The sequence below is a fragment of the Eurosta solidaginis genome, chromosome 5 (assembly GCF_040869045.1).
Source record: "Eurosta solidaginis isolate ZX-2024a chromosome 5, ASM4086904v1, whole genome shotgun sequence".
Lineage (NCBI taxonomy): Eukaryota > Metazoa > Arthropoda > Insecta > Diptera > Tephritidae > Eurosta > Eurosta solidaginis.
The window spans coordinates 206,876,338-206,890,083 of NC_090323.1; the positions used below are offsets into that span (position 1 = coordinate 206,876,338).

The 13,746-nt window shown below is 34.8% G+C and overlaps 1 protein-coding gene across 2 annotated transcripts in view; it reads right to left on the reverse strand.

Moving 5' to 3' along the window:
• Positions 1–13,746, reverse strand: part of nmo (serine/threonine-protein kinase nemo) — a 709,728-nt gene that overhangs the window by 16,396 nt on the left and 679,586 nt on the right. Inside the window, exons 6-8 of one of the 2 annotated variants that reach the window (XR_010953505.1) lie at positions 13,516–13,717; positions 10,319–10,412; positions 5,292–6,205 (exon numbers count right to left, since the gene is read on the reverse strand). Coding sequence is in view for 1 of the 2 variants with exons in the window: in XM_067787810.1 (XP_067643911.1) it covers positions 10,319–10,412; positions 13,516–13,717 (296 nt within the window). In the remaining variant the exon portion in view is untranslated. The remainder of the gene's footprint in view (positions 1–5,291; positions 6,206–10,318; positions 10,413–13,515; positions 13,718–13,746) is intronic. The other variant, XM_067787810.1, reaches the window with a different exon arrangement.

Below are 13,746 nucleotides of genomic sequence, written 5' to 3' on the forward strand. Positions count from 1 at the left end.
TCTGGACTGTTCGTTAAGGATTTTTTTATTACAGATTATTCAATAAATCTCAATAAATTTTACGAATTTCAACAGTCGACTATAATTTTTGCGCTACTTGTTATACATAATTTTCTTAATTTGTAATGTTATACAGTGAGTCTAAACAAGGTGTTAGTGTTCTGTATGAATATAAACAATTTAGTAAATAAATAACTAAAATTACAAAACTAATTGTAAATAATAAAAAACTACAACATAAAGTTTGTTAAGAGATTGTGAGGTGGTTTTGGTTTTTTGGAAATGAGTTTGTTTTAGAGTCGAATGAAATTTAGTTTAGATTAGTTCGGGTTTTGTTAAAGGAGAAGGAGGATAAAATATATGCAGATAATTCAGCTACAAAAAGTTTACAGCTGTTATTTAAATATTTTTTTGTTTGTTTATTTATAAAGGGTAAATTGCTTTTCAACTAAACACACAACTATACAACTGGCTGGGGAATGCGGTTGTAATAAATTTTTTATTATGTTTTTTCGCGGTTTTATCCCTTTTAAATACAGATTAACATACATACATATGTATTAGTAAGTAGTAAATGTAATTTTTTATGCACAATTTAGTAACAATTTTTCTTTGGATGTTGTTGTTGTTAGATGACAATTGAATTGTGAATGTATTTATTATATACAATATTAATTTTATTGCAAAAAATTTTGAAAACCACAATGCAATGATATTTTGATTTAGTTTTCTTTTAGCGCTTATTGATGTGTGAATGTGTGATTTAACTTAAACATATATAGGGTTGATATATTTTAGCGCATAATTAGATATGTATGTACATAAATATATATTTACATATATGAGTGCTTTTGTTATTGTTGTAAAGAGCTTTTAGTAATTTGGTGTAGGTCAGGTTTAAATTGTGATTTAGTTGGCTAATTGTTGGATTATTTACCATGAAAGAACTATAATAATATTAAGTGTGAGCAGGGTAGAGTGAATCCGTTACTTTCTGGGAGGTAAAAAGTTGTTAAATACGATTGGCTTTTAGGTTGTGATTACTAATACATACGTACTTATATACACTAGAGAGGATTTTTATGTCAAATTAAGTACGTGATTCCCAGTTAAATAAAAGTACAGAGTAAAAAACAAACACTGTGTGATATTGTGGCATAAATATAGTTGTTTGTTAAGTTCTGGAAACTCCTGCAGAAATCGGATTGAAGAGTCCCCGCCTCCCAGGAACTTAAGGAGTCACCTCTGTTAGTACTACAAACAAATTCGGAACAAAAGAGTTTTGCCGTTCGAACAAAAAAAAAAAAGCATATATAAAAGCTCTCAGACATACACACAAATTTTGTAAATTACTATGCAAATAAATCCCAGTGAACCCCGTTCCCAATGACCTCGCAGTAGGGGACAGCAATCTCCCCAGTCACCCTGGCACAACTTTGATCTGGATACTGTAACAGATTAAACTCATACTTCTCCCTAATTAAAAATACTAGCGAATAGTCTCAAAGAAGCAACAATTGAGCAAAACTTGGACTGTAGTACAATAGCTATCCGTATCAGTTGAAGAACAGGAAAAATGTGAATGTTGCGCCGAATAGAATGCTGCTACCGAGCTCGAACAGCTTACCAGTAGCTGGATTGACACCAACAACAGCGGAAGGGAACAGAAAGAGTTCTAGTAGCAGGATGTTGATGATCTACCAACTGAATCTGATGAAACTCGGCTACCCTTATCAGGGCGCATGCCAAATTTTATCACTGTATCCTCAAGCGTTTTCAAGATATCGCTACCGTAAGCCAATCAAAAAATAAATAAATAAATACAAGGGGCGATATACATATGTACCTCCGAAGATATTTAGGCCGAGCTTCTCTTCAAAATTAAGTCGTGTTCCTTTTAATTTTTTTAATTGGCGGAAAGGGACCTACATGTTTTAAGCCGACTCCGAACGGCATCTGCAAGGCAGATAAGTTTTCACTGAGAAGCTTTTCACGGCAGAAACACACTCGAAGTGTTTGTCAAACAACTGCTGAAGGGCGACCACGCTTAGAAACAATTTTTTTAATAGAAAAAATTTGTTTCTTAAATTGCTTTGCCCGGAACTCCGGTATGGTGGGCGGAGCTAAATTTCCTATTAAAATACCGAAGAATTATATTCATAGTAAACATTTGATACCAAAAAAGGGGGCGATTTGCGATTTCACCCCTTTTAGTGGGGATATTACTTGTGGTCTGAAGAATTGGTATGCTAAATTTTATGATACCTTAGTTTTGCAAATATAGATGTGAGGATGACTCGTAGGCCTCAGAAGTTAACTTCAAAAACATTCATAGGGTCCGGATATAACCCGCGTAATGCGATACTACCCTGGTATGTTAGTAACAACAAAGCAACTTTTTACTTTCGCTGACGGTCAGCGGATGGTTCCTTTTGAGATTGTGCCTACATAGAATGCGGAGACTTAAGTTATGATATTTGCTCACTCCCAGACACCGCCTACATATTCGAATGTTAAAGTGAAGGTTCCCGAATGTAATCGAGAACTGTATAAGACATGAATGAGTCTCAACGGCTACTCAGTTTCTCGAATTCAATTGCAAAGCTCACCTACACGAATCGAGAATCAATGCTAATATGAATACGGAAGGAGTGAGAAGTGACCCCTCGATGTGATTATATCAATACTTAGTCCTAAAGATAGTCAGGGTGGCTGCGTTCGGAAGGTTCTAGTTTCGGTTCGAGTTGCGGAAGGTACCGGATCTTATTTTTACTCTCAATGTTTTAAGAAAAAACACTTAAAAATTTTGTTACTGATATTGTGGTAGCCAATCTCAAAGACGTTTTCGAAAACAAAATTTTTTCTTAAGAGTGTTGCGAAAATTCGAACTTTTCATTTGGAGTTCCCCAATTCCACTATGCAGTTTTGTAGCTCAATCAACTTAAGACTGGAAAATTACAACTTATAGGTCTCTAAAATTTCGCATTGATTTTTAACAACTTTTTTGCAGAAGGGAGTTTTAGATTTTTCTTCCATATAAAATAAATTTTCATACTTTGTATGAAGGAAAATTTTAAACACACTTTGGAAGAAAATAGGTAAAAACCAATGAGTATTTGGAGAGACCTACAACCCCACTAAAATTGGTGAGGCTACAAAACTGCATACTCAACTCAGAGAATTCGAAATAAAAAGTTCGAAATATACGTAAAACTTTACAAAATTTTCGGATTTCTGGGAAAACTTTTTTGAGATTAGTTTTCATACTTTCAGTAACAAAACTCATAGAATTTGAGAAAATGATACAAAATACTATTGTTAAGCGAAATCGTTTGGAGGCATAACGTTCTTCTTCTTTCTTCTTCTTTCTTGTTCGCAATACAGAATGCAGCCGTTAAAATATTGAAAATAAAAACAAGAAGAACGTATGTACAGAAATTAAAAAAAAAACTTGCATCTATTTTTTTGTGTTCGCTGCTGTATATTCTGGAAAGGACTATCTACATGATACCACTCCCCTAAAATACTCGATGATCGCTAATACAATAACTATGATCATTAAGTTGGTATTAAGAGTTAGGAGAGAGCATATTAAGGTTGGCTTTCCTTAGCAATATGTCGGTTTTATAGGGATTAAATAAAAATCCTTTCCCCCTGGAGTTCTTCGATAGATTTACAAAACTCTACACGTTGCCGACGGCGAGTACCGAAGAAGCGAATGGCGGGCCTGGTTGGGCGTCCTTAATAATTTAAAGGGTTAAGAGCCAGTTAAGTAAATAAAAATCCATAAATCTGACTCATTTGTAGTAAAGTACTCAAGTCCGAGTCTGGGTCTAGGGCAAAATTTTCCTTATTATAAAGTTATTATTTTTCTGAAAAATTTTCTACTTAATATTCCAAAAACAAAATACAATTATAGAAAAATTCAAAAAAAAAAAACAATATTTATCATTAGAAAAAAAAAATTATTTTTGAACCTTGAATCATTTATCAGTAGGCCGATAGAAAAAAAAACAATTGTTATTATTTTTTTAAACCTAGTTTTGTTAAATGATTTATTTGATATATTTTCTTTTTGAAATATTAAACATTTTATCTTAGTTTTTCCTGTCTTTACATTAAATTTATTTTTCATTGCTTCTTGATATATATTTCTTTTTGATAGAAACTATTATATTTTAAAAATAAAGGTTTTTTACAGAGATAAACCAGAAATAAAGTTTACTAAAAATTTTTTTTATCTCTCCTTCAATAACAACTATTACGACACCCTTCCAATAGCTGGTAACATTTACGAAATTTTTTTCCGGTTTATTTTCAGGAAAAAGAGATATATTTTTTTTTCTCGCTGAAATTGAACACATAATTTTAAAAACGATATCACTTATTTGATGACCAAGGTTTGAATGTCGGGCAACAAAAATTATTATAAGACCTTTCCAATTGATTGGCAGTGATTTGCAAAGCACTCCGAGTGTATTTCTTCCATAAAAAGCTTCTCAGTGAAAAGTTCAATTTGTATGAAAAATTAATGTCAGAACGACGAAAATTGGAAGAGAAGCTAGCTAGGCCTAAAATCTCTTCGGAGGTTATCACGCCTTATATTTAGTTTTTATTTAATTTATTTACAGTTAGGTGGGACCTTTGGGTTTAACAAAGTGGCTAGACTGCGGAACAGTCTAAAACGGATTCTTAAGATTCCTATTCAATATAAATAAATAAATACATACATACACATAAAAATATGCAGTGCTTTACAAAATCAATTAAAAATCGCTTAACTTATCTGGCTATCATGAAAAAAAAAAACACAGAGCAATAAAATTAGAACAACTGTTTGTTCCCAAGTCATTATAGGCGATTCTGATAGGATTTTGCGAGTCAAGTTCGAATCTGATCTCCGAAATATTTGGACTTATTGATGCAGAAAAATGTGCTTTTTTTTGGTAATTTTTTAACTTCTCTGAAGAAATACGATGCTAAAATGTACATATCTGTATGCAAGAGGGAAATTAAAAAACATAAAACCATGCTCTTTCAAACTCAACATCAAAAAGTTATGGTCAGAACTCAGCATGAAATTCACTGACATATTGCAAAAAACTTATTTTTTATACAGAAGTTCAAAATTGGCCAAAAAAGCACTAGAATGAGTTTCGAAGCTCACTTTCGAACATGAAAATCCTATAATAATCCACTTTAACACTTCAGGCCGCAAAAAAATTGTAGCGCTGTGTAATAAATTAATGAAAAAGAAATTATAAATATATTCGAATTAAATATTAACAGACCTAATTCAGAGTTTTGATTTGCAGACAGAGTGTGGTTGAACTAATTTGTAGGCTGTGATTTAATCCTTAGCTTAAGCTTTGAATATATCACGAGTAGCGTTAAACGTTGTTCCACTTTTGGTTCGAGCTTTCGTTTAGCGCAAAATTTTAGAAATAAAGTGCAAAATATACTCCCATCGCTTCTTCTCACTGATCACTCAATCGCAGTTTTCAATTCGTTGTATCTAATTGTGGCTACAATATTTGTGATTTGCGAGACAAAAGCTATCTCTTAAAAAATTCGTTTTAGATTTTTTACTGATTGTTGATTTGTTTACTTTTCGCATATAGGAATATTTTAGTCTCCATTGATGTGGTTGGTTTTGATTCTGTTTAGCTCGTTTCGCACTGTAAGCTCGTTGTATCCATTTTAAACACCCCTTATTGCTCATAAGATTTCTATAGATTTTTCGTTTTTGCCGTTGACCAATAAAGTGCATAGACATTTTAAAAGCATTTTTCAAAACATGTTTCGACATACACTGTCCTCATTTTCGAATTGACTGCACACGCGTCACGAACCATTGCATACTTTACGGCTGATTGCATTGAATTGTGCATGATTGTGCGATTGCTATCTTGCGTTACGTTTACGTGAAACATATGTATGTATGTGAGAATTTGAAATATTAAGTATATGAATTGGTTTTTGTATTTTTTTTTTGCATTTGTGGTTTTCACTTAATTGCGCGATGCTTTTCACATACGTAAAATTTTTTGTTTGCATCTCTCGATTTACAATTTTCCAATTTACTTCTGTATTTGTAAAAGTAAGTGTGGTCTCTGCTGCATTGAACAGCGTCTAAAACAGCAGCAACAGCAGCATTGGTTGTAGTAGTTGTGGTAGTGGTAGTAGATTATCTCATTCTCATTGGCTTAACGCAAATGTAATTAAATTCAATAAATTTATTTTTTTAATTAAAATCGAATTAATTTCAGAATTTACTATGAATGAAGTGATTTTTTATGATTGTTAAATATAAAATTGGTAGTGTTTGGAATTATTGGTCGGGGTGGTGATTTGTGGGTGTTGGAAATGTAGTATGTGTGTGAGAGTTTGAAAGCACGGTAACGAGAACGTGTTTAAAGATTTTATCAAAAAAATCAGAATGGAGCTATATGAAATACTTTTATTATTTTAAGGTTAAAAATAAAAATGATAAATTGTTAGTTTTGTGAAAAATTAGCCCCGAAATTCATAAAAAATAAAAACTTCATTTTACTCAAAAATTCCGATACTATTACACAGCGAATAACAAACATAACTGTTGAAGACAGCGTTGGCGAGTACCGAAGAAGATTTAATAATGAGCTCTACGAGCTATACGCAGACATCAACATAGTCCAGCTGGCTAGGCCATGTTATGCGAATGGAAGATGATGCTCCGGCCAAGAAAGTGTTTCTATCGGAACTCGCTTATGGAAGCAGAGGTAGAGGGCGGCCCCCACTCCGTTGGAAGGATCAGGTCGAAACCGATTTAAACTCCCTTGGTGTGACCAATTGGCGCCGTTTGGCGGAGCGAAGGAGCGACTGGCGCGCCTTGTTGGACGGCCATAACCGTTTAGACGGTTAAGCGCCAATTAAGTAAGTAAGTTGAAGATTGCATTCTCACTCTTGACAGAATGCAATCATTCCAATCACTAGCACTTGTTTAATTGCGGACTTTAATAACTTTGAAGTCTTTAGACGCATATTTTTTTCATGAATAAGCAAGCACTTCTAAATAATGGCCACTCGTAAGTCTTAATCAGTTTTGAACCATCCATTTAAATTTTAAAGCATTAATGTAATGAATTAGAGAATACAAAATTCATTGCCTTATAACACACTTATATTAACTTCACTTGTATGTTTGTGAGTATGTACAGGTTTGCAAAGAGTACATGGCTGTCAAAAAGTACCCACTATTAAAAAAGGACCGCCTTCTAATTACCTAGGTTTTAAAAAGTACGCAGTTTAGAAGAAGAGCATAGTTCTGAAATAGGACCCGGCTAAAAAAAACTACCCGGCTTCACAAAAATACTCAGCTCTAAAAAAGTACATGAATCTGAAAAAATACCCGGTTCCGAAAAATTATCCGGTTTTGATAAGTACCCGGTTTTAAAGAAGTACCCGAATGTAAAAACGTACCCTGATTGGAAATAGAGTTAAGAAAAAGTAAAGAGGCCTGAAGTCAGCAAGAATAAGATGTAGGCGTATCAGCGGGGGGGTTGGGTGGAGGATAAATCACGTTGCGGGCCCTACAAATAAATCTCCAACACATTAATGTGGCGTTTAGTGAACTTTGCTAACTGCTGATGTTTAATTTGAGCACTAAGAACTGACTGACAACGTGGAGGCCGCTGAAGAAGTTGATAAAGCTGCTGCACGAAGAAGGACGCCTCTTCATAGACGCGGTGCAAATTACAGAGCCGAGTATTGGTTGGGTCATATACTTCAAATTGATTTACAATTTATGTTGGACGACCTCAAATTTATGTGCTTAGCAAGAAGCACAATATACACAATATGACTAGGAATATTTTATAGTCTAAAGTCGTGGTAAGGCTTGAGTGTTGGTACGATTAAACGAACCCTTGTTAAGTATTCAAAAACATGAAATCAGCAGAGCAAAACGAGCTCCGTGCAAAAGCTTCAGTGCAGACATTGAATGCTCAGGGGAAACAGCAAGATTGAGGAAAGTACTATTTAGGTGCTAAATAGTTCAGGAAATGATAGCATAGCCACTATATAGTACTTAGACTCCAATCTTGGACCGACTGGTGGTAAGTTAGGTGACTAATACCCGAATTGAATGAGCAATAAAAATGTCTTCCATGTCTTCCAGTATTAGAGTATCCTCTGCTAAGCTACAAAATACCGGGTATAACGATCAAGATACTCTTTGATGGGTGTATAATATTATTTCATGTACAGCACTCTTGGAAGATGGGTCACGATGGGATTATGAACCGCAACCCTTTCAACCCGTGACGAATCCCGTTTAGTTATCTGGCGACGATCTTACCAAACATCAGACATTTGCACTATAGGCCCATTAACTTAATAAATTTTCTGCTCAAAACCCTTGAGCGGCTTATAGGTTTATCTATAAAGCTAGATCAACCCGTGTACGCCAAACCGGTTGACACTGCACTTATAGGAAGGTTGCAAATGTAGAAAAGGACTTGGAATGCAAGGGTGGAGCCTTTGCCACACATTATTCAATTCTTCAGGTAGCTCGATGAAGGATCCGTTAAATTCACGGTGAACGCAAACGAGTAAGTAACTAAAAGTGCGTATAATTAGCTCTCTGATCTATAGGTTGCTTTGCGATGTATGCACATGCCGAGCATCTGACATCGGAACGATCTGTCCATTTTTATCAGGAGGTACAAGTCTACAATTGCACTAGGTCTAAATTAGGTGGAAGTGTTCTAGCCAGCAAGTTTTCGTCTACGCTCATTCTGGTGGAGAGAGTGAAGAAAATCGTAACGGTGCTGTACTGCTAGGAGTTTGGGTCTAAATCTGAAATTTTTTTGTACGCAACATATAAGAACAAATAAAATTTGGTTTAAATTATAGTTTATACCAGTTTTCGTGGAAATGAGTGCGCAGAACTTGGTTTAAATTTTAAACCAGAAAGGTCTGCATTTGTATCTATATGAATAAAGAAAAATTGTGCGGTTCGTTCGGCAAGTTTCGAGTCAAAGTGCTCGAAGCTATCACATTTGACTAACAAACCTTATCATAACACTTCAGATTTGCAAAAAAGGGGGTGAAAAAGCATCTGTGACTTGCAGCACTTTGGACCAGTGAGTTTTTTTATTTTTAGATTTAAGCAGTAACTTGTAATTTGACGGTCTTGCTTTATACCCAGAAGTGTATAAAAAATCCTCTTTTGGTATTAATTTTAACTAATTTAGAGATTTTTGATTACTGTTTAAATAAGTTAAAAATTTAAAACGCATTAAATTTACTTACTTACTTACTTAATTGGCGCTTAACTGTCTAAACGGTTATGGCCGTCCAACAAGGCGCGCCAGTCGCTCCTTCGCTCCGCCAACCGGCGCCAATTGGTCACACCAAGGGAGTTTAAATCGTTTTCCACCTGGTCCTTCCAACGGAGTGGGGGCCGCCCTCTACCTCTGCTTCCATAGGCGGGTTCCGATAGAAACACTTTCTTGGCCGGAGCATCATCTTTCATTCGCATAACATGGCCTAGCCAGCGCAGCCGCTGCGTTTTAATTCGCTGGACTATGTTGATGTCTGCGTATAGCTCGTACAGCTCATCATTAAATCTTCTTCGGTACTCGCCATCGCATTAAATTTAATACGTAGAATTAAAGTGTGAGGATTTCAATTTAGTACAAAATTTCAAATATTGGTTTAAATGAGAACGAAAAAGAATAGACAGTTTTAACTGCGCAATGCAACATACTTTACGGAAAATTGGAAACTTATTCAAATAAAAAATTAAGGAAAAAGTAATTACCGATATTAATTATAAAACATTTTTATGATTTATGAATTCGGGGTAAAAGTTTAAAGTTATAACAGAAACAGAAAAGACAAGTACATAAAACATAAACAAGCAAAATTAAATTGCAAATTAAAATCTGTAAACAGCTGAATGGGAAAAAGGTATAAACTTAAAAAAATTGTAAAAGAAAAAAATATTCACATAATATTTGGTACTTAAATAAACAAAAGAAAGTAAAGCATGTGAGTTGAAAAATTGAAGAAAGTGCGGTAAAACTTAAATTGAACTAAAGAGGAAAAAAGTTTAAAACAAAGGCTATTTTCGTTTGAAATCAATAAAATAATAGTAATTAAAGTAAAACTACAAATTATAAATATAAAAAAAGACATAACTAAAAAAAATTGGATAGGAAATATTTTTACTTAGTATTTTTAGGTTGTTAACATTCAATTTGTATATAATTGCAACTGGAGGCATGTCTCTAAATTGTTTGTCCAAGCATTACGTAACAGGAATTTCACTTACCTTGCAAAACTTTTGAATGCCGCACTTTGCGGATTTATACATAGTGGCACTCGTCCCGTTTGCAGCTGTTCCGCTATGAATTTGTGCATTTCCTCTGTGAACGGGAATGGAAGAAAGGGATTTATTAAAAATTAGTAAAAAATAATTATTTTAATACACAAATATTAGCAAATATACAAAGGAAGCTAAGTTGAAATAGACGCGATGCAGTAGAGCTGGATTTCGATTCGAGTTTTAATCGATTTAACCGATCTTTTTTTAAAGAATGAAGAATCGATTTTTTCCCATAATCGTTCTATTTAGTCTTTGAAGGTTTGATCATCTCACAGTACAAGTTAGTATAATGTAAGGTAAAGGGGGGGGGGGGGGGGGTGATGCTTAACCGCTTAGGCGATTTTAGCGTTGTATAATAAGTCACACCTGAAATCGATGTTTCAACATAAGTACATCCAGGGAGATCAAGTCTTCTTGCTGAAGGTCTCCCATTCGTCAGCTTCAATATACTGGTGCCGATAGGAACATTTTCTAGTCGTAGCGCCTTCATGTAATCGCATAACATGGCCTAGTGGTTGGAATCGCCGAGAGGAGCATAAATCGCCGGCAGGACTTTTCTTTCGTACACTCCAATGGGCCACTCCATTGTCCATCAGTACGGTCCACGATTCCGACCCATACAACAGAACATGTATGATGAGAGGTTTATAGAGCGCTGTTGACAAGAGTTATTCTCTGTTTGATTTCTAAACCAAAATTGCAGAGAAGGCGGAACTTAGTGAAGAAATTTCTGCGCACAAAATTTAAATATCTTAAAGAAAAATATACTAAAACAATTAAGAAAGGCTAAGTCCGGGTGTAACCGAACATTACATACTCAGCTGAGAGCTTTGGAGACAAAATAAGGGAAAATAAGGGTTTGTATGACATGGGTATCAAATGGAAGGTATTAAATAGTATTTTAAAAGGGAGTGGGCCATAGTTCTATAGGTGACGCTTTTTCGATAAATCGCCATAAAGGTGGACCAGGGGTGACTCTAGAATGTGTTTGTACGATATAGGTATCAAATGAAAGGTGTTAATGAGTATTTAAAAGGGAGTAGCCCTAAGTTGTATATCTGAAGGCGTTTTCGAGATATCGACCAAAATGTCGGCCAGGGTGACCCAGTACATCGTCTTTCGGGTACTGCTAATTTATTTATATATGTAATACCACGAACAGTGTTCCTGCTATGATTCCAAGGGCTTTTGATATCGCCCTGCAGAACTTTTTCATTTTATTCTACTTAATATGGTAGTGTCGCACACATTTTACAAAGTTTTTTCTAAAGTTATATTTTCGCCATAAAACCAATCCAATCACAATTTTTTATCCCTTTTTCGTATTTGATATAGAATTATGGCATTTTTTTAATTTTTCGAAATTTTCGATATTGAAAGAATGGGCGTGGGTGGTCATAATAGGATTTCGCCCATTTTTATTACCAAGATAAAGTGAGTTCAGATAAGTACGTGAACTAAGTTTAGTAAAGATTTATCAATTTTTGCTCAAGTTATCGTGTTAACGGCCGAGCGGAAGGACAGATGGGCGTGGCTTCAACCGATTTCGCCCTTTTTCACAGAAAACAGTTATCGCCGTAGAAGCTATGCCCTTACTAAGGATTGGCAAATTTTTGTTCGACTTATGGCATTAAAAGTATTCTAGAAAAACTAAATGAAAAAGGGCAGAGTCACGCCCATTTTGAAATTTTCTTTTATTTTTGTATTTGTTGCACTATATCATTACTGGAGTTGAATGTTGACATAATTTACTTATATACTGTAAAGATATTAAATTTTTTGTTAAAATTTGACTTTTAAAAATTTTTTTTAAAAAGTGGTAGTGTTCGTCATCCGATTTTGCAAAGTTTTATTTAGAACACATATAGTAATAGGAGTAGCATTCCTGCCAAATTTCATCATGATATCCTCAACGACTGCCAAATTACAGCTTGCAAAACTTTTAAATTTCCTTCTTTTAAAAGTGCGCGGTGCCACGCTCATTGTCCAAAATTTTACCAATTTTCTATTCTGTGTCATAAGGTCAACCCAACTACCAAGTTTCATCGCTTTGTCTGTCTTTGGTAATGAATTATCGTACTTTTTCGGTTTTTCGAAATTTTCGATATCGAAAAAGTGGGCGTAGTTATAGTCCGATTTCGTTCATTGTAATTAGCGATCTCAGATGAGTGCCCAGGAGCCCACATACCAAATTTCATTAAGATACCTCAAAATTTACTCAAGTTATCGTGTTTGTGGACAGACGGACGGACGGACCTTGCTAAATGAATTTCTTTTTTCGCCCAGATCATTTTGATATATAGAAGTCTATATATATCTCCCTCGATTAGTTTATGCCGTTACGGGGTACCGTTATGCGAAAAAAATTAATATACTCTGTGAGCTTTGCTCAGCTTATTATAATAAAATAAATTAAAAAAAACGCAAACACAAAAATAATGATATTTCAGTAGCGAATACACTAATAATCCCACTCCGATGGAAGGATCAAGTGAAGAGCCATATGACGAGCTTTATTAAATGGTCAAATTCGTGAAAGCAATTAAACCTGAATCAATTTTTTTCGACTCGATTCAATCGTTTAAACCGATTTTTTTTTTTTGAGAATCGAATCGAAAAAATTGATTTTTCAAAATATCTATTCAGCTCTAAGATGCAGATTTAGTTGATTACTAATGCTGTGGGAATGGACTTGATTTCGAGAACGGCTCCACTGCATGGGAGGTTGTAAAGGACGTTTTTCCAATCCACCCAACAGGCAACAAGTATATTCCTTTTAATCAGGAAGAGCGAGTAAGAGATATCAAAATAAGTGCTATGTTTATTCTACTCATGTCTAAGTGATGGAAAATGTTTTATGCCGCCCGAACGGGGCTTTTTATAGCAGAACTACAATCAGAGGTTATAACGCCCAATGAAAATAAGTTTGTGAGTAACTTTCTCTGAAGCAATTTAATTTTTGATTCTACCTCGGCAGTGCTCGTGCACCGCGGTGACCTATGTATGTTCTGTAAGGCTGCGTTCTACTCAAAGAAAATTTTACAAAGAAGTTACACTCTGCACTGTCAGGAAACAGCAATTCGCAAAATATGACAATATAAATCGTTATTTTTAGAACTTCTTAAGTAAAATGATGAACTTACCTTTGACTTGTTGCACCGAAGTCAGTTTACGTTCCCATAGATCATCAAAAGGTTGACCAGCTGATGGCTCGAAATCGGCCGTATATTGACGCATACCAGCCGAGGTAGTGAAACAACATTTGCACATGCATGAATGATAGCGTAGACGGCCCTCATCCAAATAAGGATGCGCCAGAGCATCCGTCACTGTGATGCGCTTATCCTATAATTAAAAGTGAAAACATTTTAATT